This window comes from Lates calcarifer, linkage group LG5 (assembly GCF_001640805.2).
Source record: "Lates calcarifer isolate ASB-BC8 linkage group LG5, TLL_Latcal_v3, whole genome shotgun sequence".
Lineage (NCBI taxonomy): Eukaryota > Metazoa > Chordata > Actinopteri > Centropomidae > Lates > Lates calcarifer.
Genome location: NC_066837.1, coordinates 15,107,769 through 15,132,611, shown reverse-complemented (window position 1 = coordinate 15,132,611; position 24,843 = coordinate 15,107,769). Strand labels below are relative to the sequence as shown.

The 24,843-nt window shown below is 41.0% G+C and overlaps 1 protein-coding gene across 1 annotated transcript in view; it reads left to right on the top strand.

Moving 5' to 3' along the window:
• Positions 1–793: 793 nt before the first annotated feature.
• Positions 794–24,843, top strand: part of tbc1d1 (TBC1 (tre-2/USP6, BUB2, cdc16) domain family, member 1) — a 46,473-nt gene continuing 22,423 nt past the window's right edge. Inside the window, 12 exon segments of the mRNA XM_018695720.2 lie at positions 794–912; positions 1,602–1,793; positions 1,795–2,247; positions 17,308–17,898; positions 19,359–19,448; positions 19,540–19,644; positions 20,513–20,645; positions 21,761–21,852; positions 22,563–22,679; positions 22,960–23,085; positions 23,331–23,479; positions 24,196–24,459. Coding sequence (XP_018551236.2) covers positions 1,638–1,793; positions 1,795–2,247; positions 17,308–17,898; positions 19,359–19,448; positions 19,540–19,644; positions 20,513–20,645; positions 21,761–21,852; positions 22,563–22,679; positions 22,960–23,085; positions 23,331–23,479; positions 24,196–24,459 — 2,276 coding nt within the window. The 5' untranslated portion in view covers positions 794–912; positions 1,602–1,637.

The window sequence follows — 24,843 nt, the reverse complement described above, 5'->3', positions numbered from 1 at the left end:
TATGGGCACAACTGTAAGTGGTGTACCGCACACACACACACACACACACACACACACACATCCTTGTACACCTATCTTTAAGAGGACCCGTATGCGACAATGCATTGACTAGTCCCTAAAACCCTAACTTAACCATCACACTTGAATGACTAACCCTAACACCAAGTCTCAGTCTCCAACAGACATTTAATCTTGTGAAGTCCAGCATCTTGGTCCCCACTAAGCTGCTGGACCCCTCAAGTATTGATGGGTTCCTGGGCTTCGGAGCCCACGAATCAAGTAAAACAAGCCCACACGCACACACATACACACGCTACGTGCTGGCACGTCGTCCCTGCATCCTCCGGCAGTGCATGCGTGCAGCATGCACTTGTCATGCCCCATCTGAGTATAGGGAGGAGAGAGGAGAGCTTGGGTCGGCGTCGTCTTCTAAATTTAACTCAAACTGGAGAGAGCACGAGCTGTGTGGAGCTCTCTCTCTCTTTTTCTGTATGAATGTGTGTGTGTGGTTGCTCTGACACGCGCACACACAACCAGCCGTGCTTACACTTCTACCGCTGCACGCGCCAGGCAGGACGAACTGTAAACAGGTAAGAAGGCTGTGTCCACATAAGGAGAAGATGAATAATGTTGAATTGGTTAAATTAGTTATTGTGCAGTCTGTTGGGTTTCATACCTTTAACCTGCTCGCTTTGCTGTTTGCGCAACCTCGTGCGTAAAAATAACTTGATCTGTGCGTAAAAATACAATAATCGGTTAAATTAGGCACGCGGGGCTGCGCTCCTCGGAAATATAATCTAGTTTTCACTTCCGTATGCCTGTTCTGGTGCAGAGACCGACCTATATTGCATGCTGCACTGTCCCGTCTGATTTAAGTTTAGGACTTATTTATATTGCAAGGTCAAAGATGAGGTACGTAAGAAGCCGCTTTATTCAGTAATAACGTGAACGTTTTGGTTGTGTAGGGGGGTGAGATGTTAACCTCTTCGAAAATGTACATCTCCTCCTGCTATTAACACTGTGATGTTACTGCATGTACCTTTCTCTATTGAATTTACACACAAATCTTAACGACACTTCTCTATCAATGATTAGAATGTGAGCTACGTTTGTTGATTGTGTAGGCCAGGCGAGGTCAGCTGGACCTCTCTCTCTCTCTCTCTCTCTCTCTCTCTCTCTCTCTCTCTCTCTCTCTCTCTCTCTCTCTCTCTCTCTCTCCTCTGACACGCGCAAGTGGCCAAATATGATCCCCGTAGTTTAAATGTCATGTGTTTGTTTGTGTGTCCTTGAGACTAGGTCAGTAGTCAAACCATGTGTCACTGGTTGGGGAAACAACACCAGGTGGTAGTACCCTCTAAATGACCCTCTTGTCTACCATTTATTGTAAAACTCAGCTGATTCACATGCCCTGGGAAAACTGTCCTGCTTCTACACAGAGGACAAAGTAGAGTGCACACCCAGCAACATTCATTTTCTAAATTTCAAAATAAATGTCTGCTTAGAATATTTGCTTCTGGAAATCTTATAATTTGTATGTACCTGTGGCTGATCTGTTACCTATTGGTTTTAAAGGTCTCTGTCCTCTAACTGATGTTCTGCAGGTAAAGTGGAGGCAGGCTGCTGCCTCTGGCCAAACCATGGAAGGACTCTATTTTGATGTGAAGCCCCGAGGAGATAAACCACACACACCAGGGAGCTCTGAGAAGCCTCGTCCTAATCTAACTTCAAACCACCGGTCGTGTCCGTCGTTTTCTCATCTCGCCTCTTCCACACAGAGTCCTCAGAAACCCAATCTGTGCCAGAGGGAGGATTCCAACATGGGGGGGGAAGCTGGAGGAAGAGGGAGAGGAGGATGAGGAGGAGGAAGTACGATACAAACTGACACTGACCGGTTCTCTGCCGGTCCACCACCTCACCACCATGGCCATGCTGCCCTGGGTGGTGGCTGAGATCAGCAGATCACGGCCTACGGAGAAGGAGCCGGGCGTGGGAGTCAGACAGTCGCCCCCTCCTACCTCAAGGCAGGTGGTCTTTCTGTGTGTGTCGGCGTCATGGGTGCGATGCATGTCCGTTCTGGGACAGGGACTCATCTGGGACCCTCTATCACATACAGTGCTGTTTGAGTGTCGTCCTCACCAAGTGACTAAGCTAATTCACAACAGCCAGGAACCCAGCAGCTTTGGCTGCCTGGTCAGAAAGACTCCAGACTGCGCCTGCTATGTCTTCCAGTGCCAGGACAGCACCAAGGTAAGCATGTGTAGACGTGATGTGGATGTGGACATGATATACTTACATGAAGTGAGCATATTCTGAAACAACACAATTACATAGGTGAGCCAAATTATGAGACCACCACCAGGCCTAAGAATCACTCCAGATTCTGTGTCATATCATACCAATTGTTAGGATTTGTCAGCTATAAAAAAAAAAATCTTGAAAACTAACACCACACACACCTAAAAGAACCCCACAGAGAGCGTCTGATCTGTACTTCAACGGCATGTGAACTGCTCAAATAAATGCAAAATAATTTTGCAAGTCAAGGGGAACAGGCTTGTAACGCAGAGAAACATATCAAACATTAATGCATCAACGCCATCTCAATTTCTAAAAGGTCACAGCTATGGCATGTCAGATTATAGCACAGATTGTAAGGAAGTAAAGATTACGGTAGAACATGACTCAGCCTGGCAACAATCTCCTTACATTTAATGACAAAAAGCTGCCTGAGCCTTTCAACAACACAGTTCAGCACCAACAAACATAAAACCCACAAACAATACAGTGGCACAGTCTGCTGACCAACACACCCTGCGCTGACCTCTAATCCTTTCAACTCTCCTCCACATGGCATGCTTTGCCAGCAGCCTGTGTGTGTGTGTGTATGTGTGTGTGCACTGTAAAGCTGCAGCTGGTGTCAGAGTCAGGCCAGAGACATTTGATAGCATCTTCATCGCATGCCATGCCCGGCATACCAAAGACTTAAAAGAGCTGGCCAAATCAGGGCGATGGAGACAATGGAGGATATTGAATGAGAGATTAAATGAATCAAAGATGGTGGAATACTTTATATCAGCATGACCTTGATCTGTGAGTTTTTCCAGGTGCATACACACATGCACACATGCTTCAAATACATGAACAGCCCGCATGATCTATGTGATGTACCGTAAATATAACTGAGTGTGTGTGTATATACAGTATATTACTGTATCTACTGTTTTGTGGTGTAACAGCACACACACAGAGATCAGCTGTACTTGAGCATGTGTGCACAGGCTGTTCACATGTTTTGATGTGTGTGTAGGTATTTGCTCTGTGTGTGTGTGTGTGTGTGTGTTTTTTCCTGATCGAGAGAGAATGTGTTTGCTTTACATCAACCAAGCAGGATGTAGAACCATGTTACCATGGAGACCACTTCCTGTGGCCCAGCGCCTGTTGTGATGTGTTTACTGTGGAGTTTGTGTGTGTGTGTGTTGTTCTCTCTCTCTCTCTCTCTCTCTTTTCAACCCCTACAAAAATGTGATGGTGATGTCAGGCTGACCACCTGTCGCTCTGGCTCTGTCATACTGGGCTTAGACACACACACACACACAAAATTAAACACACGCTGATTATAAATGCAATTCTTGGGCACTGCTCAGTTCAGCTCTGATGTTGTTAGCTACCAGTAAGTTCTTTATATTTAATACAAGCATAAACCACAACAACCTAGAATGGGAATCAGGTTTAACTCTGACCCTGATGACCAAAACCATGCACCATCAGGTCTGTGAACATTTTCTACAGGAAACACTGAACCACACACACACACACACAAAATCACACATTCTGCATCAGCGATTACAGTCACTTTCAAGTGGGGGAGGTGATAATACAGTAACATTTTCATATTCATTCTCCATCTCAATTTCATGTGGAGCACACATTCACATTTAAGAAAAAACAAGCTACATGAAAGGCAGAAGAAGTACATTTTTGCAGATGCTCTGTATCATAACAAGTGTGTTATGGGTCCTTGTTAGATTAGATGTATACCTCTTTATCTACCATGAAGTTCTGAAGTAGTTTCTGAAAGTTAAAGGTTCACATTTGTCAACCATGCAGTAGATATGGTTGAAGTTTGTAATGGCACAGAGGGTTTGAAAGGTGGTCTCCAGTTCGAGAGCCTTACTGGAGTATTGCTGTTAAAGTGCTGCAGTCGATCTCTTCTGGTTTGTCAGGGCACCTCTACGTGAGTTAAACCACGTTGTCCACACCCTCCCCAGGCCATCAGAGTGAGTTACAGCAGGACAGGGAAAACAACCAGTTCAGGGTTAAAACTCAAGAAAATAAAAAATTAAAAGCTTTGGCAACATGTTTTATGTAAAACGTCATGCCAATAAAGCCAAAATTGAAATTGAAAATTGACAGAGAGAGAGAGCAAAGTCTGGAGAAGATGGGGGCTAACTGCTTAACTAACCACTCAACATCTGTTTATTTGCATATAGAGATGTGGGATGTGTTAACATTATTTGTTTGTGGTACATGTAAACAAAAAGTAGAATTAGTGCAGATTTTAAGCCTGGCAGAAATGTAAAAGAGGAACTTTCTTCCTTTATGTCAGAAATAGTCTGAGAAGGTCTGTGGGGTTTCCCCTGCTGCTCCTGGAGTACAGTCAACACTGACCACTGGGTGTCACCACTGAAGTATGACAACGTTTACAATGTTTTAGTGTGAACAGTTTTTTCAAAAGGAATTTGTGTTTGTTGCAGTATGTTGTGTTTGTTTAATTCTGTCGCTGGTCATTTGTGCTACTAGTGTTAACAGTACTTAATTATATAATTATTTATTTTAATTATTTATATAAAATATTTTAATTTTGTTTTATTTTTACTTTTACTGAATCCCTTTCTGCCAGTGAACAGATGGTAATGACCAAAGATTACATACTACAACATTAGAAATTTTTGCTATTGTGCACAGCTGAGCTTAGCATGTACTTATTGCTCACTACTTTGACAGTTCACAAACAGTTATCTCTTATCACCATCACCAACCGTGTTCACCAGTTGACCACAGATTAATTAAACCCGTCAGATGCAAGTTTTTGTTTGATGGTTTGTTCATGGTGATTAAACGACTGACATTAACCACTCTTGTTAAAGCTAGATATCAGTGTGTCATTAACATATTTGCTAAACATATATATATATTTTTAAAATATGGCTTTACACACCAGGAGGATAATAGATTTGTGTGTGTGTGTGTGACAGTTGACTTGTTCCAGAAAATTTCAGAGGAATCTTAATGAAACAAAACTGTATCAAAAGTGGGCCAGTTAAGAAGGACCTTGACATAAAACCGTTTGGCCATGAAGTTCACTCCCAGCTCTTGTCCAGCTGCAGTGTTTCCCTAAGGCATTCATTCCTGCTTGATTGGCTCTGTTCTCCCTGCAGACAGGAAATAGTGTTTACATTCAGTCATACCAACCAAGATAATCTACATCATGTTAACGGTAAAGTGAAATCCACCCAAAAGTCTACCGCCTAAAAGTTTGACTGCCCCGGGACAGGAACTGTGTCCACCCCAGACTGTCCGCGTATTGGATCATTCAGCCGCGTGAAGTTAACCACAGTTAGCTGGCGTAAAGACGGACGTTTGTATATGAGCCTTCAAAATAAAAGCAAAGAAAATTGTGAAGAAGCCCCAATGAGAAAATTAGATATGTTTTGCTTTGAAATTTTCTAATAGGATGTTTTGAGTTTATGGTGCATCTTGACGTCTAGCCGCAGGATCCTCGGCTTCAGGGAGCAAAATCAACTTTCCAATGAAATGATACAGAAGTGTCCCGCACTGTCAGGAACGGGTTTCGGAGAAGTAACCACTCAGATCTTGGTTTTGTAAAGTTTATGGCGGATGGGATGAAAGCACGACTCCAGCGGTTCAACCTGTTCAACATCAAACAGGAACAGAAAGATGTAAGTTGAGTTAAAAAGCGGTGTTTGAGCGCTGTTGTTGAGTTTGCTTGCCATGCTAAGTGGACAGTTAGCTAACGTTAACCGAGCATGAACATTAGCCAAATTAGCGCAAGCGGTTGTTAGCCAGGTTCAGCAAGTTAGCTACGGTTAACGTTAGCTGGGCGACATCAGCAGAGTACTCGTTACACGTCCAGTAACGTCTTTATTATGCGAATTAAGTTTTCACCATATGATGTTACCGCTTCTCTATTTAGCCAACTTCTTGACGCACATGTTTGCCCTTATGCCAAATATACCTGTGTGTTTGACCGTGTAAATAACAGGTGAGCTTAAACACAGAGTATTCTTCCTGTGGTATAGATGTGACGCCTGACCACCACAGTGTTTGGGCAAGTACCGCACCATAAGTGGTCAAGAGGCTGAATCACTGAGAGGTTGCTCCTGATGAGCTGGTTATAAATATGTGTGTTGTTTATGCTTCTTCTGCATGTGACAGGGCATATAATCAAAGTGTATTTACACTAGATTGAGATGAAAGAGTCTTTTCTTAAAGTTGAAACTTTATTTGAACTTCCTTGCATGTGTTGAAATATATGAATATGTATTTGAGAATGGCATCTATTAATGATTATCCTCTGTACTGATAAATCTGCTGATTAGTTTTTAATTAACAATTGCTCAGAGCTCAAAGCAATATCTGCTTGTTTTGTCTGACCAACAGTCAAAAATACAGATATTCTGTCATATATTCATTAACAGTCATATATTCATATATTCAGAAACTTACTGTCATATATTCAGAAACAGAAAATATTTGGCATTTTTGCTTGAAAAATGTCTGAAATGATTCATCAATTATCAAAATTATCTTCCGATATCTTAAAGGCAATATCAAGATGTCACCTTTAAGACATTTGAAGATGATGTCCTCAGATGTTTTGATGGATTAGTAGTCCAAAACATCAAAGATATTCAGCTTACAAAGATATAAAGTGGAGGAGAGCATGAAATCCTCGATTTTTATAAGCTTGGAACTAATAATTCCTATTGATTGACATTTTATTGATTGTTGTTGCCAAATGATTTTCTGTCGATCGACTAAACAATTAATCGACTGGATCTTATATTGTTTAACAGTTGCAAAAACGGGCTATCAATAGTCATAAAATTAAGTAATAAAGATTTGAGAAGCAGTCAGTATTCAGTCAGTAATCTTACAAATGAAAAAGTGGCAAAATTTCACTGGTGCACATGTGAGTATTTGCTAGGGTGTTTTTAGTCTTCCTGCTGTTAGGCTGTGCACTGTTGCTTGGACAAAGACATCACCCTGGACATTTTTCATAGTCTGTGACGTTTTCTGGGCAAATAACTGAATAACTGATTAGTCAAGGAAACAGTTTGGTACCGTAACATTTGTATCACAGATACTGCACAGTGCATCACACTGAGGGAGGATCTCTCCTCTTCTCCCTATCTCATGGTGTTGCTCAACTTGGTTTTTTTTGAAACAGTGATTCATTTCAGTAATAAAACTGGGTTTTTCCTTGACTGGAGTGGTGTTAGAGCTGCTGCCTCTGTTAAACAGTGGCTTACTGACTGTCAGACACTTTATAAAGCTGAGTACATGAAAATCCTGTCTGCTTAGCTGTTGTAAACACAAACCAAATGTAGGTGCATGTGAGCGAGCCTGTGAGTGAGTCATGGCGATATCACCTCCAGAGCCATTGTGCTTATGCCAGGATTTCACTCCCGGAACAGGAGGCATGTAGTTTTGTACACCGAATTAGTCACAAAGTCTGCATGGCGCTCTCTCCTCAGCTGTCTGTCTCTTATAGAGGATTTCAAATACATGCCACCCTAAAGCCTTGTCCTAACATGAGACTTAGTCACCACTTTGTCTGCAAAATATCAGGCTGTTTGCAGTTGTTTCCTTTTTCTTTTTTTTCAGTTTTCTGATGAGGTGAATGTGGTCTTGATTGTAACAGGTGTAAGAAGATTTTCAATATACTGTCTTTAACTTTGTACACTTGTGATGTGAACTAGTTACAGGTGTGTTTATTAGCTTGAATAAAAGTTGTTGGTTGACAGAAATTCTGCCTTGTTAAAAGAGCTGACGACAAACCTTCTCAAATAAAGAAACTGATATTTGTCACAGCTTGGAAATAGCTTTAGGCAGCATTATAATTTTTGACAAAAAAAAAAACACACTTTCAAAAGTGATTACCCAAATTGTCCATGAGACACAGTGGTACTTGTATTTGTAATCCTCTTTTTCCTTTTGGGCCATACCCTCTTCTTGTAATCCCTTGGTCTCACATGCTTTTCCCTCCCTCTCTTTTATGTGACTTTCCTCCCCTCTTCATGTGACACAGTCCTTGCACTGTAGTATAAACAAGCCAGTAAACTAGGGGCACCTTCCTGTCTTTATATAACTGACAGTCTGTCCCTGTTAGTTGTCAGTCTGTTTTTGCCCACTTGTCTAGCAGTCTGCCTTTCACTTTGTTCGTTCAAGGCTTTTCTTGTCTCACCTGTCATCCTGTCAGTGTTGGAGCTACTCCTAACACAGGCTCTTTCACTCTCTTTTCTCTGAGCCTTACTGACCTAATTTATTCTTAGTCGAGAGTTCACTCTCTGACTCAGCAGAACACTTTGACAACAAGCCCCTGCACTGTGTCCCCATTATCACATTTGAACAAGTTCGTGATCTCTGCCTCGCTTGTCTTTGTGCTGTGAAGTGTCTCCTTAATCCAAATGGAGTGATGTCAATGTGTTGGACTCTTGTGGCTAACCATTTTCAGTCACCCAGCGACACTTCCTGCTTTATTGGACTGTCCTCCTACCCTTTAAAATGTCCCCATTTCTCTTTTTTGTGCTTCACTTTCTGTTAGTGATGCTTTTCATCTGCTTCATGGCTCCTGAACTTTGAACTTGTCTGAGATCTGGCTACGCTCCACAAGCCACAAGACCCAGGCACATGACCATGGGAAGTACAGAAGTGGGACTTTTAGTTGGCTCGTCATTGTTGTTGATTTTGTAGGCTGGCTGGTGTGCCACTTGTTTTTCATTTGTCAACTTCTCATTTTTTACCTGACACCTCCAGTCAAGTGAAAAACCAGTGAAATGTATGTTAAAGCTAGTCTGGCAAATTTGAATTAGAGTGTCTCTACAGAGTGTTTTGATTTGAGTGGTGTGTGTAAGAAATGTAGCATTTGTCCATGTTGTATTCATTAACACAGATCACTTAATACAGTTCAAAGTAGACGCTAAAGTTACTCTTCTACATAACTTTGTTAGTTCTTTAAATCTGTAATGTCTGGGCCAGAAAATTGGAATCGCATTGCTGTGTTTTGTCTTCTTTGTTGGGCAAACCTCTTGTCACATCTGCATGCTGCTGTTTCCTAAATGTGGGACACATGGCTATACTGGAATCCCTCAGTGTTAGTTTACAGGGTGTAGAGGGAGAGAAGCCAGATGTAGGCGAAGAGTAGGGAAAGTTGGGGCGATGTAGACAAATCTATAGAAGAAGTTCAGTTCATGAATTAATTTTACTATATTCTGAGGGAGTTTCATTACCAGTTTTGGCTCTGACAGACCTGGTAACTGCTTGTGCTCTTTATTTGACATACTCACCTTTGACCCCTTTCCTCTCCTTAACAAATACTGAAAAGTTATTTTGTTTATTGCACTGAATTGCAGCTTCTCGTTTACCGGTGGTACTTGTGTAACTTCCTTCTTTTTGAGGGCAGTACTACAGTAGTTCTGTGTAATTCTGGCTTGGTGAGAAAGGCTATACTTGTTCAATGTTGTTCCTCTGAGAGGCCGAGTCTATGGACTACAGCCTGAGGCTGTGTTCTGCTGCCTTCCTGTCTGAGATCAGCGTCATGTAAACGTTTCACTGAGCTAGATACTGCGTGCTGTGTGTCTATAGTCGAGGCCGCCCAGCTCCCCTTCACTCTAGTCCAGAGCAGATGTTTAAGCCTTGTACAAGCAGTCTATAAAAGGAAGAAAGTTGTTGGAAGGGATGTTAAAAAAAAAAAAAAAAGGAGAAGTATTAGAATAAGAAATCCAAGAATGAATGGCGATGTCCAAAGATAATGTGTCAGTTTGGTTGGAGAGATCCGGTCAGTGACACTCCAAACACATTCAAAGCAACAAATTCTCATATTTAAGAAGCTAGTACCAGCAAATGTTGATATTTTTGGTTAAAAAAATGACTCCAATTATTAATCAGTTGTCAGTTGCTATTGATTGTCTAATGAATTAACTGACTAATTGTTTCAGCTCTCCTTCTCAGTTTAACTTCAAATGAAGAAGCATGAAAGTAACATTTTAAAAATATAATATTTTGCATGTTAAGTAGGCAAGCTTCTGAAAAGCAGTTATGTGAAATGCAGACAGGGGGTTTCAGTTGAAAATGCATTTGGGAAGGGAGTGACTGAGAAAGTAGAAGAGACTGATAACATCATTGTGCTGAGCAGTTAAGGAGCGGCTGCCCACCAACAAGAGCAGAGGGAGTGAAACTGGGGTAGGTGGGCCGAAATTAGAAAAGGCCAGACAAGGACGATAAGAAAAAACAAATCCTCCCCCATGTCCTCCTCCTCCTCTTTGGGGCTATTCTGTATCTTTAAAGCCAGAAGGACACAAAAGAGAGTGAAGGAGTGAGAGGGGAAGCATGAGCAAGGACTCAGTGTATCTGTTGGTTCAAGTGTTTGAGCGTATCTAGCAGTGAAAGCAGAAGAAGAAGGGGGAGATTGAGGATGGTGGTGGGGGGAAAATAGAGAGAGGTCTGTTGTTAGTGGACAGATAGCAGACTCTTGACACTTTTGTACCAGCATGATTAAAAAACAAGTAGATGCTTGTAGCTGGAGGGTGAGAAACGCAGTGTGTCTGGATGCTGTGTGAGTAAAACAGGCAGTGAATGAATAAATGAAGCTCTGGTTGAAGAGAAGGTAGAGGGAGATAGTCGAGGAGATGGGAGTTGGAAGGTGTGTTTGAGTTTCTGGGTAAAGGATGGCAAAGACATTTTGAAAGAAAATGTAATTTAATGGAAAGAAATGTTGCACTTCTGTTTTAGTGATTAATTATCTTCCTCAGCAAACACTCAAGACACGAGGTTTGAGGGAATTGGGAAAAAAAAGCTATACAGTGTAATACAGACAATAATAACACTACAGCATTGGCGTAATTGTAATGGAATAAGCAACGTTCGGCTTCGTTCATTGAAAGCACCTGCTGTGTTAAGCCGGGCAGATGCTTTTTGCACTCCCAGTTTATTGTCTCACAAAGCAATCCTGCGTCTCTCTGTTTTTGTCAACACCGAGGGCGCAGCCATCCTGTTTGAATAAACTTTATCAGAGTTTTCACTGGACAAAACCAACCATGGGGTTCATGCAGAGAAGTTTGTAGGCTCTGGTCAGGCAGGAAAGCCGATGAAAACGTGTAGTGTGAGTCAACACATCCTACAGGATTGATAAAAATCACAGTGCCCAGCTTTAGGTTTGTTTAGTTTAGTTTTGAGGATTATTCAGGGATTAAATTGGACACAAGCTTAATTTGAACTGTTTAGAAATAAAGTCATAGGGTACTCTAATCTGTGACGATACTGATTTTAATAAGGGTGTATCTGCCATGACACAACCAGGCCACATTAAATACAGTGTCTTTGTTATTATCACTATTATCACTTTTAATCTGGAAAAAACAGAGCACTTGTATCTGCTTGGTTCTCTGTGATGGCAGATAACTCAAGTGGAGGTATCAGAGGTGCATCTCTGATTGTTTCACTTTTATTTTGGTGTTTAACTGAGAAATGATGACAAGTATCAGTGATGATCTTCCTCCTTCAGGTTCTGTGAAAAAATACCCTATATGGTACACAATCTGGTCAGTCCTTTTCCATGTATGTGACCATTTCTGATGACTTAAATTTAACAAGGAACCTAGCTAGTACAACAGCAAATCAGACGTGTGTGTCTTTCTCTTTATCTAGTGTTCTGTTTAGTTTTGAATTTCTTTGGTAAGTGAGGCTATATTCTTGAAAATGTGTAGAGAAAGCAGCACAGAGTAAACTATAAAAGTTGCACCTAGAAACAGTGCAAAGTAAAATCTAAAGGCTCCAAAAAATAAAAATAAAGCAGAACACAAAGGCACACACAGTTTGCTCTTTGTAAGTTTTAAAAACAAATAATAACACAGAAACAGCACAGCAGTGCAGTAGCACAGACATGCTTCACACATATACAGTATAATGCAGACTTGTGCCACAGTACTCTCAGTCGGAGATCATATTCACCAGCTGTTTGTGTCAATAAATTGATAAAACACCCTCAAGGTCAAATATGTGTGATTCGGGTTTTTGCTAGAGCTGTTAAGTTGACTACTCCACGCTTTCTCATTTCCTTCTTCCTTTGTCTGTATCTCTCTCTCTCTCTCCTTGACTTTAAAGTCAATGTTTTTCCATTTGTTAGAGGTTGAGTCTTTTATGTACCCACAGTAACTTCCTCCAGACAGCAGAATAGAGCAGAGTGCCAGTCATGCTTTAATAAACCAACCAGCCAACCAACCAGGCTACATACCCATCTGGATAACAAGGAATGCATGGTTTAATGTTTTTTGTTTTCATTCTCTCTGTCACTCATTATACAGCAGGCCAAGTTTCTCTGCCATTGCTCAGTGTTCACAGAACAGCAGTGCTTTCATTTAGCATGTCTTCAGGAACATTTTACAGATTTCTTTCGATCAAGAGCTGCACCAACAACTAGACCTATGTCCTAACCCTCCACCAAATTTCATTGAGAGTTTTTTTCTTGTGAGTTTGCAATATTCTGCCTTCATGGTGGAGCTCATGTGTAGCGGACAGAATAGAGAAGTTTAAGCTGTTTCTCACACAGGAATGTACTGTATAACCATCTTACTGGTGGTGGAGGAAGTATTCATAACCCTTTATTTAAGTAAATGTACTATTACATTACTGTTACAAGTAAAAGTCCCACATTCAAAACCTTAAGTAAAACATGCAGGTGGTTTTACTTCTTCCCTCTCAGGACAGTGGAGGCACAGTACAAAATGTTTGCTTGCCTGACATCTCCCTCTATCCATAGTTGCACCCGTAAAGGTGGGACGACTTACGCGTGAGTCACTTTAATAGATGTTTGTCACAGCAGGCATTTTGACATGTCGTAACGGGACCAGCGCAGGTGTATTTGGCTGCGTTCCACAGAGCAGGTCCTGGTATTGTGTGAACTGGCTCACTGAAACTGCTTCCCCGGAAAGAACCAACATGATTAAAGGTCTACTGATATGTCGAGATTGGCAACCTCGCATAATTACCATAATTAACCACCATAACTTGGCCTAAATTCAACCTGAGTAGAGATCAAGTTAGCCAGGCTAACTCTCAGAGTGTGCACAGGCTTTAAATCACTGGACAGTTATTATTAGTCCGTTAATGTGGAGGCAGTGTTTTAATGTTTTGGCTGTTTGGGGTAAACATAATTTCATCTATGTGCTGGTGCCTTTTGAGAGGAGAACTGGAACTGAACTGAACTGGACAGTCAAAGCCATCTGCAACACTGGGAACATTTAGCTGACGCTGAGAGCAGCTTACAGTTAATGGAGAACAAAAGCACAGTGTTGCTGCTTGTGAGGCAGGTATTGTTGCAGGTATGAGCACACCTCATACTGAGGCAAGACTCAGCAGGATCTGGCTGGCAGTTGTGTGTCTGTGAGACTGCAGATTTAGGAGCTGTTCAGGCATCTCACATCAATGACATCACTTTTATGTGACTCAACTGCTGCTTCTGCTTAGCTCGTCTACTTCCTCCTTTTTGTTCCTTGGTCTGGTGCACTGCCAGTGTGGTTTAGCAAACTGGGCCTGCAATAGCAGAAGCATGTTTATTATATCCTAACAAAGACGTATTTTAGATGATGGAGCCCTGTATCCTGATATTCCTTTGTACGCAAAACTGGCTAACCCATAACAAGTTATTACATTATTTAGTATAAATAACTCAAAATGTCAGTGGTACACACAGTTATCATGCAAGAAAGCTAACTTCCCACTCAGACTTAAGGTTAGAGCTTACTTACCCTTGAGCCTTTGTTGTATATGTTTGTCAGAATAGAAAATTAAAAATTAATGTGTTTGTAACAAAACACAATATAGGTCATTAGCTTGTCAGTGCCAGCAGATCAGAATAACATGTCTTAACAAAAACTAAAAGGAACTTGTGGTGCAATGAGATGCTGTGTTTGCAGGTTTTTCCTACGTTGCTGGTTTATTTTGAATGTTTATCCCTTTCAAGTGTTATGTTCTGGGGTTGTCTGTTCGTACTCGCATCCCATTGTCGTGAACGCAATGTCTTTGAAACGTCTTGAGGGAATTTCATCAAATTTGATACATTCACTTGAACTCAAGGATGAACTGATTAAAATTTGGTGGTTAAATGTCAAAGGTCAAGGTCACTGTCACCTCACAAACCACATTTTTGGCCATAACTCAAGAATTCAAAAGCTAATTATGCTAAAATTCACTCAATACCTTCTACTAAATTCCTTCCAAGTCTTTGGTATTATAAGAGTCTGGACAGACATAGATATAAACTACAACTTAACTGGTTGGTGGAGGCATACATGAAATTCCGCAAGGTGGAAATTCAGGTTTTTTATACTTCCTTTACAAACTTCAGTCTGTCCATTGCTTGTCTGTGTTTAAAACTGGCACAAGCAATGTGTCAGACTGCTTTAATGGTCATGGAAATCCTCTGTTACTCATGGAAAGAGTGGTCACAGAAAAGGATTTTTGTATGAGTGAGAGCTCTGAGTTACGGGTCATTTGTTCTAGCCTGTCCTCATTCAACCTTTAATGCTTGCTTATCAGCAGACCAGTCCAGGCCAGGACAAAAAAACAAACAAAAAAAACAATAGCAGCACATCTTCATCACAAAATAAGTAAACATTTTGCTAAATATTTGGATAAATACAAAGTACTTTTGCATTTCATTTAGCGTGATCATTTCAGAGCAACAGAATAGACTGTGACTGCATGTATGTGTGCACATGTGTGAGAATAATGAACCTGTATGACATATACAGGAAGCCAGACAAGCACAACTAAGTGTTTTCTGCTGCCAAGTAAGTAATCAATATAATGCATAATCTCTTTATTTATTGCCGTTTCCTGAATAAACGTTATGAATGACAGTGAGTGTGTCTAATTGCTCAAAAGACCTCTCTTAAGATTTGGTTACATAAATGTGTATATTTTTGATGATTAATATTGATATTAATTGATTAGTATGATAATTGTTTTATAATTGCAATGGGTCAAATCATTACCTCTAATGGTGTCTGTCTTACAGACGAACCCACAGTTAACTGTCAAATGACTGCATTACCCAGAACAGTGTTTTGTCATCTCTCACCTCATTGTTTTGGCTTTTACAGCTGCAGCAAACAGCTGTTTTTAGCATCAGACAGATAGCTGGCAAATATATGGGAAGTATTTAGCCACTAAAGAGCTAGAAATTTCCCTCAACACATGATGTAGACTAAACAAAGGAGAGTGAGTATTGGACTTGCATTCTCTGGGTTGCCAGAAACAGAACTCAGAAGTACTGTAGCTCCTTGTCTGTTAGATATCTAAATGTTCAACTGTACAACAACTTAAGTAGGCAAATAAGGTGTCAGTGTCGTGTTTACAGCTAAGTGGCCAAAAATATAAATAAAGGACGTCGCCTGTTGAGCAGGCACAGACAGCCTTTGCAGAGAACAACTGCAGCAAAGTCTGGTCTCCTGAGGGGGACCTCTTTCAGATGAAGAAGTCAACAGCACTTTTATGCCTTTAAATTTTAATTGGCGCTTTAAATAAATGTAATATTGCCAGTTTCAATTTTATTTATCATAAAGCCCAAGTGTGTTTATGACGTCTGTAAAAGCATTTGACATTCAGCTGAGTAGTGTATAATGTGTGTTTTTGTTGGAGCATTGGAATGGATCACATTTCTGCTCTCCTTTTCTTCAGTCTGTCGTTTTTTGAGTTTCCAGTTACTGTGTGTGTGTGTGTGTGTGTGTGTGTGTGTGTGTGTGTGTGTGTGAGAGAGAGAGAGAGAGAGTCTATATATATTAATATTAAGCTTGCACGCAGAAATCTAAAATACACACAGTGCAAACACATCAAGATGAGACTGGGAAAAGTCCACCCTTAGATAGATTTATAAGAAATAAAAGTACACATTACAGAGAAAGAAATGGGTACCCAGAGTTTACAGGGAGAGAGTAAAGAGGAAAAAGGGAAAGGATGGGGCAGGAGGACAGAGGGGAATCAAATAAAGGCAAAGTGAATACAAAGCCTGCTTTGAGACGAAAGGTCCAAATTCGTCTTCTTTTCAGCACAGGAAGACGTCACAAGGGCTGCTCTATTCCAGGGAACCTTAACACGCATTACACCATATGGCAGGTTAGATCATAGTGAGGTGTGGCATCTACATTTGATAAATGGAAACATTGTGCTCCATGCTACGCTATCCTATTTCTTTAGTTTTTATTTCAGTGGTTATCCACTGTTGCTACTGTACACAGCCACCTGTCTCTGGATATGTGCCCTCAGAGCTGGGACAGTGTGAGTAATTACCTGAAGAGTCAGACCTGTGGCCACAACTGTAGCGCAAGAGCAACTGTCATGCAGCTCTTTAGTATATGCGATCCTAATAGAGAGCATCCTTAAAAGACCACTCTGTTATAGCCCTCTCAGTACAAATGTATTTTGCATTGCTGCCAAACATTTTCCATAGCATACCATACACCAAACTGTTTATATACTTTTTTTCATGCCCTTGCTTCTTCATCTATGTTGGTGCAACCTAAAAATCATTTTGCAGAGAGTTGAAACTTTGAGTATACAAAATTTTGATCATTGAAGGTTATATGAGGATTATTGTCATAATGGTTTTGGATGCATGGGAAAAGTAAATCAAAAATATTTTTATGATGTTTTGATTCCAAATGTAGAGCCCTGGATGCATACTGTGGCAAAAACAAAGACAATTAGCAATTTCAAACAAAGCAATTTGCATGTCTGTCTGTTAACCTGAACAGTATAGTTATAGTAGTTTAAAAACAGTACCCCTGTTGGTTGGGAATGAAGACAGGTGGGCTGACACATTTGTGTTGTTTCACCTTTTACTTTAGGTTTTTGGATCATGGGCAGCCAAGCATAAAGTCAGTAGTGTACTTTGAGCACAATGTTGGCAAGGTTTATTGACTTTTCTTATTTTCAGGTGAATGTGATCGTATTCACAAGATCTTTCTTTACAGTTGTAACAAGTTCCCTTTCTTGTTGTCTCTCTAGGTCCCTGAGATTATCAGTACGCTGAGGCAGGCTGGCAAGAGCTCAGCACGCAGCAATGATATCACCGCCCTTCCCAACAAAACTTCCACTGGAGGCAGTGATCCCTCTGAACCAGGTCTTTCTTATGTCTCCGCTACGACAACCTCCACGGCTCCCACCATCGCTGTTTCTCCAACAGCTTTTGCCAAAAAGTTTGAGGTGCTGTTTTGCGGCCGTGTGAGTGTTGCTCACAAGAAAGCCCCACCTGCCCTCATCGACGAGTGCATCGAGAAGTTTAGCCAGTTACATGGCTCGGGCACGACTGATAAAGGAGGAAATGGCGGGGGGTTGATGGGCGGGCTGAGGAGGGCATTAGCGTTCCAATCCAATGGACTGGGCAGCGGTGCTGTTGGTAATGGTGCTGCAGGGAGCCCCACCACCGGTAGGCGCCCAGTCCTGTTCAAGCGAGACCCCAGCTTTCCCTGTCTCCAGGACCTGGATGAAAACGGACTTTCACCTGAGATTTCTCACAACAACACTACTGACGTGCTCGCCCGCTCCCCTGAAGTACAGCCCACCAGCCTGCAGGAGAACAGGACCATGCTGTTTACGGTAAGTTTAAAACATGATTTGTGACTTTTAGTCCTTATAAGCTTGGTCCAACTGTAAAATGACTTTTTGAATTTTTTTTTATAATTAGGTACTTTCGATTTTGCAACTCATTTTGTGAAACGAAGTGAACTAAAATGTTTGCAATTGATCATTTCAGTACCAAGCCAGAGATTAAAACCATTATCATTTAGCATGATTGCATGTCAAACTAACTTAATTTTCACCCTCAAAAAGGCTACTCTAAATGTAGTTTAATAGGCCTGTGTAACTGTTAAGAATAACTTCACATGATCAAATAAAATTGTGATGTCCAGCAGTATTCTTTATATAATACGGCTCTGTCAACACATCAGTAAAATAAAATTACTCAGGCCACTACCAGTGAAAATGGTGGCACTCTGCTATTCAGATGAAAACTCTGAAGTATTCTTACAGTTTACACACAGTGGTTTTCTCAGAAATATTTGTTAAGAATAAGAAGAGGACTTTATATTGCAGTAGAGTGCAATTTCAGATTCCCCAAGAGACAAGGCCTATAACACAGTCACTCATGAAGGACAGAGAGGAAGAGAACAAAAGAACAAAAAAAATTACACAAACCCTTTAATGACTCAGCAAGGGTAAATGCTGACTGCTGCTCAAAATGACCCTGGTCACACTCTCCTAATTGACCTTAACTTGACCTCAGCGACCTCCTGCCAACAGGAGTTTTCCTGTTTTCCTCTAGACAGGAAATGGTCACTGCTGGCACAGGAACCACCAGTGCCTGTTTCTGCCCCCCCCCGCCCCAGCAGACACAGCAGACGTGTTATTGGCATTGATGATACATCCTGCTGCTGCCATGGATAGCAGTCAGAATTACTTCACCCCTGATGACATCATTCTCTCGTTTATTTCTCCTCAGTTTTAAGGAGGTGCTTTAAATCCCCTGTATTTCCTCTAGAAACAGTCAGATCATGTGATTCATATCTGAAACAGAAGGACAGCGAAGGGGAACTTGTTGTGAGGGGAATAACTGTGGTCAGAGCTTAAAGACTCATGGTTTAGCATACTTGGTTATTCCGAGCCTCTGAATCCCTTCTTGAGGTTTCAGAGTGATGATGAGTCATTTCCTAATGATGGTGAGAAGTTGGATGTCCCCCTAAAACAGAATTGTCCTTAAATGAAGTGGTAGAGCAGAAATGTAACAAAATGAAACTCCTCATTTGACTAAAAAAGATTATTTATTTAAAAGATTATTTTTGGACTTCGCTTTGTAATCACCCATCAAGCTCAGTTCAGTTTGAGGAATTGGGACTTGGCCTATAACAGCTGTGGCCTGTGAGGTTCATTATCACTGGCACAACCACACAAGACAACTTACCACACACTCAACCTGTGAAGACGCATTTACTCTAAATTTAGAGAAATTATACAGAGTCTAACTGTATTTCCTCTGTGTGTTTTACTTCATGTTTTAGGTTGGCAGGTCTCAGATCTTCTTGGTTAGTCCAGACACTAAGAAAGTTGCCATAGAGAAGAGTTTTAGAGAAATCTCCTTCTGCTCACAGGTATGAAGCACTGGGTCTCTATGTACTGTCTAAACTGTCTGTAAATGTCTGTGTGTGATTTTTTAAATCTGTCGTTCATCTCTCTGTCCAGGGTATTCGTCACGTGGATCACTTTGGCTTCATTTGTAGAGAGACGGTGGAAGGGGGCAGCTGCCACTTTGTTTGTTATGTCTTCCAGTGTACAGATGAATCACTGGTGAGATGGTGTTAATGTGCATTGTCATCTTTTATTCATAGTTTTTGAAGTAACAGTTACAAGGCACAAATGCAAGCAGGCGTGTTTGTGTCGGCACATTTGATTCATTGATTCTTAATACACTAAAATACACCTAGAAACATCTTTTGTACCACTGTTTGTGAGTACAATGCTCAGTTGAGCACTATGTGTATTTCCTCTAATTCTCTTGTATTTCCCTATCAGCGCTTCCCACTCAGTTTTCATATTTGATCAGCTCACTCAGTTTAATTTAACACTTTGCAAGTTTGCTTTGGATTTAAATTTGAGTGCCACAATGCATGAAGCTGATATTTGTCACCAGTGTTGTTTTCAATCAACGGATCGACTCGTGACTCAGTGCATCTGCACTCCACTCAGTCATGGTGTGCCTGTGCCGACACGAGCCAAATGGACTGTCGGGTTGATAAAAAGCCTTGGTCATTGGATGGATGTACTGCACTGAACAGTTGTCAGCTAATGTTGCAGTGTGATCAGTTTAGAATGGACAGAGACATTGCTCCTGAAATAATGAGTCACTGAATCTGCTAAACATCAATAATTCTAAATCTGTCACTGCTGGCTGAGTAAAATTCTGCAAAGACCCAAGTTTCCCACTTATCTTGAATTAGGAAAGGAGAGTTCTAGATACAGTAACAAAGTGGAAATCTCTCAGTCCTTTGGCCAAGAAGACAAGACAATGGGTGAATTTGCTCTAATAACTGTGGCATACTGTTTTGAAAAGAAGTCAGCGTGGATAAATACTGATAGAAGCGAACTGATGAATGCATTTACAAATTATTGAAGGTTGTATGATGAAAGAGAAAACATTATTACTTTGCTGTTGTAGGTGGACGAGATCATGCTGACTTTGAAGCAGGCGTTTTCTGTGGCGGCCCTGCAGCAGAATGCAAAGACCCAGAGCCAGCAGTGTGACAGCTGCCCCATGCAGCAGCTCCACAGACTGTGTGAGAGGATAGAAGGTGGGAAACTGCCCCAGGGCTCTGTCACAGCATATGAGTGGAAAAAGAGGAAGCTTAAAATAAATTTCAGATCATATAATTGGTTAGAGATTTATTTGACAACAATATAAGTAAGTACAAGACTGTAGTTACCCAGTTTTGCCATATAGTTTAATTGTCAAGGGTAACAACAGCATAAGGGCTAAAAGCATCAAATCCATTGTGGTCCTGTCAAGGGGAGAGCCAGGTAAGATGGCACATAAATGTTTACACGGAAGTCTGAGTGTGGACGTAATGTTCATAGGTCAAATGTATACAGCTATACACACTCTTTTATTGTAGAATAAAAGAGCCATTTTGTTCAACCATTGTACATTTAGCGCTTTTAAGACCAGAAAAAATTGTACTTTTTTTAATACAATGCCAAAAGGCTGAGCCCTACCATAGCATTTTTAAAATATTTGATGTTGGTATCAAATGTGTTCTGCAAGTTGATATTAATGAGATGAAAAAGGATAGTGATGGTGAAGGAGAGGCACAGTTGTCCAGATGGACACCAAACTGACATTTCAAAACTTTCACGCAGCAAATGTTACAAAGCCATCTGACTCTCATAGCAGCACAAGTGGTAATTTAGAAATAATCAAGGATCTAAGGGTAGAGTGGATCATGTACTGTAAAGATTGTGAAGCCACCCTGAGGCAAATTTGTGATTTGAGATATTGGGCTATATGAATAAAATTCACCTGTATCCCATATTTTAGTTGGCTGTGGCAATAATCAGAGTATGGTGAATGTCATGATGGTTCACTGTGGCTGATAAAGTTTTGTTCTCTGAACAGTTCATATGATCATATGTTCTGAGAGTTCTGAGAGAAATTGATTTTGTGTGTTTACATGCTCACAGCCAATAACAAAACCTTTTAGTTATTCTTAGTTTAATCGTAGCTAATGTATTCATATAGAAACATCATCCGTAAAGCGTGAAGGCATATCAGATGTTATGCTGCTTAGTTATGTTACCAAGATACTAGGACAGTAGGACCACATAGATATGCACTCACTATATGTAAAATTTGAGGTGAACCTAGCCTTGTCTTCAATGTATTGTAAAGCTGTATTTGCATCATTTTCAGGTTTGCATCCATCTAAAACCAAACTGGAGCTTCAGAGACACTTGGCCACCTTGGACAATCAGGAGCAAGCGTCAGTCTTTGAAAACACTATGGTAATGTGTCTGTTCTGTCTGTGCAACACAGAGTGAATTCCTAGAGTTCCTTTTGAGGTGAATGCAACTAGAAAAGAAACCAGTCAGTCTGCAGTGTGTACATTCATCATGACTGAATCACTGTGGAATCACAAGATTTTCATGTGGGATTAACAGTGATGCACTCATCTCTCTTTACACATGACTTAAATATTTCTGTCACCTAATTCTATTTTTTGTTTCTCCTATTGGTTTTTCTCTCTCTTAGGCTTGCTTAATGTTTTTGCCTCTTTTCCCAGAAAAATCAGTTGAATTTGTTTGATTTAGCATTTCTGTTTAACTGTTGGAAATCAATAATGTCTTTGATGATGTCATTTGTTGCCAAACACTGTTGTACAGCAAAAGCAGATTTTATTTGAAGCGGTAAAGGAAAATAAGGTGAATGTCCATGAGTATTTCTCAATGACACAAGTGCCCTCTGCTGGTGATACAGCTGAACTGCAGCAATGCAGCACTGTTTTATGTGTCTCTGTCAGCATAGGAATTTATGTACCAGATAACTGCTTTTTTACTGTCGTAAAAACAGTTATGTAAAAATGTAATGTAAAAGACAAATTCTCTTGTTGTCCAAATGTAATGTAGTTATTTTTCAATTTGGGAGATATTTCTTAAATTTTAGCAAATTAGCAAATAGCTTTTAAAATAATTGTATTTTTTGTTTGTTATTCCAGAGGGCTCGTCCTAAAAGTGATCAGGAAGAGAATGAGTTGGTGATGGCCTCACTGAGGAATCTGTATGAGGAGAGACAGAGGAGCCATCAGCACACACTGCCTGGAGACAGCAAACAAGTAACATTTTCACCAATATATATCTAATGTGCACCCACACAACAGATCTGTCTCTGCTTTGTATTACTAATTTCCTGTCTCTACTCCAGTTATGTCCAAAGTGCCAATAGTTCCATGACAGATAAGTCACCAGGGAAAGACAACTGGAAAATATATATCTTCTCTTTACACAGTCATACATGTCGCTGTGACACTATGTGGACTTCCCTCTCACTCAGTCATTATCGCCTGTCCCCCATCTGTCTCTCAGTGTTCATTTCTATCTCCATACATAATATAGGTTTGTGAGGATGCAGCTTCAGCCCCCGTGGAGGCACAGCAGCAGAGTAGCAGCCGGCAGCGACTTGAGCAGTTCAAGAGCAGAGCCAAGCGCTCTCTCACAGAGTCCCTGGAGGGCATCTGGAAGGTAATAAAGCTCATTCTGTCTCTGTTTTGTGTGCAGTTATGCACAAGTATGCACTTGTGTATTTGGAATGTTGTTATTACTTTGTAAATATCCCTGTAAGTAGAGATGGTAGTTTTTGTTTTCATGGATTATCGATCACTACATCTTAAACCTAACAAATGAGAATCCATGAAGAAGTGTCCTGGTTTGTAGTCTTTAGTTACATGTAAAACCTTCATACATAACCTTGTTTGTTTTCTTGGCAGGGGAGCAGCAAGGCCAGAGCTCAGAGGGACAACAGCGAAGGAAGTGACAGCAGCTCCTCCATCTGTACTGTAAACAGCAGCCAGGACCAGTCCTGCTTAGATGACCCCTTGCCTGCCTCCTCCCAGCTACGACCCACCAGCCCACTCAGGTAAACACACTTAAACACACATGCCCACACACTGACTCATATCTCGGGTCAGAACAGTCACTGCTGTTGGAGCAATTCTTCTTGTTTTACTTGGAATTCATGATTTCAGGGGCCTTGTCTTCAGGGCTCACCCTAACATGGTAATTAGAGTATGCTGCAATGCTGCTGCACCACCTGCAGGGGGAAAAAAAAAGCATACAGAGCAGACAGCTGCTGAGCTTCAGGTGAGCTTCAGGTGGGTAGCTGTGAGGGAAGCTGCCAGACAAACCCAGTAAGCCCAGAGGTGCAACAAGAAGTTCACAGTCCACAGTAGATAAGGCCTTACGCCACTAGTCCTGGCAGAACTGTACCCAAATGAAAGGGGAAACTGGGGATAGTGAGACTTAGTTGAAAGCCTCTAATATGGAGGTCTATTATGGAAGCTGTGTTTTTAGGACTTTTTAGGAATTTAGTCATCTGCTCTAATTCACATTATGAAATTGTTGCTAAACTAATAAAGCATAGAATTGAAGAAATGAACAGAATCGGTATCAGCATCACACATGTTTAAATTATGTAAATCTTTTGTGGACTTTTTCTGACTTAGAAGTCTGAGTAGTGCATTTTGTAAACTTTGTTTTCTTTTAAGGTTTTTCTGGTTGCATCAAGTTTGTATACACAGTATCGTGTCCACACCATTAAATTCTCCTCGCTCTCCTTCCTTGTCATTTTTTCAGGTGCCACAACTCAACAGGAGACCTGAAGCGCCTTGACACCTCCCTCCCCCTGTCTCCCTCCTCCTCCTCTTTACCGGGTGATGCTCAGCCACAGGGCTTCCGGCGTCGGGCCAGCACCTTCAGCCACCCTCCCACCCCCTCTTCAGTACTTGAGTACTCGCCAGTTCACACACTAACTCATACTCCACAGGATCCAACTGCCGCTACCAAGCCCAAGCTCGTACGACACTACTCCGTCAGCACAGACACACCGCACCAGAGCAAGTGAGGAGAGCGTGTGTTTTGTGTGTATTTATGTGTGTGAAATTGCAAAGGATTAAATGTTGCACAGTAGAATGCGAGGATATGGCCTCTCGTGGATTGTTGAATTAGGAGAGTGTGTCATATGCACAGGTACTACAGGACAGGTACAGGAGTTATAAAGATCTACATACTGGAGTATACAGCCATCTTAATGCATTAAGTGGTTGAGCTCCTGTCAGAGAAGTCATATTCTGTCTCTTTAAATCTTATCTCCAGGCTCTGCCCTCAAAAAACTTTTTTTCTTCCATTTTCTGTGCTTTGCCTTTTCACCTTTTTTCTGTTTTCATGCTTTTTTCAGTGCCTTTGATTTTCTTTGCACCTTTTTATTTCTCTTCCTCTCTCTGT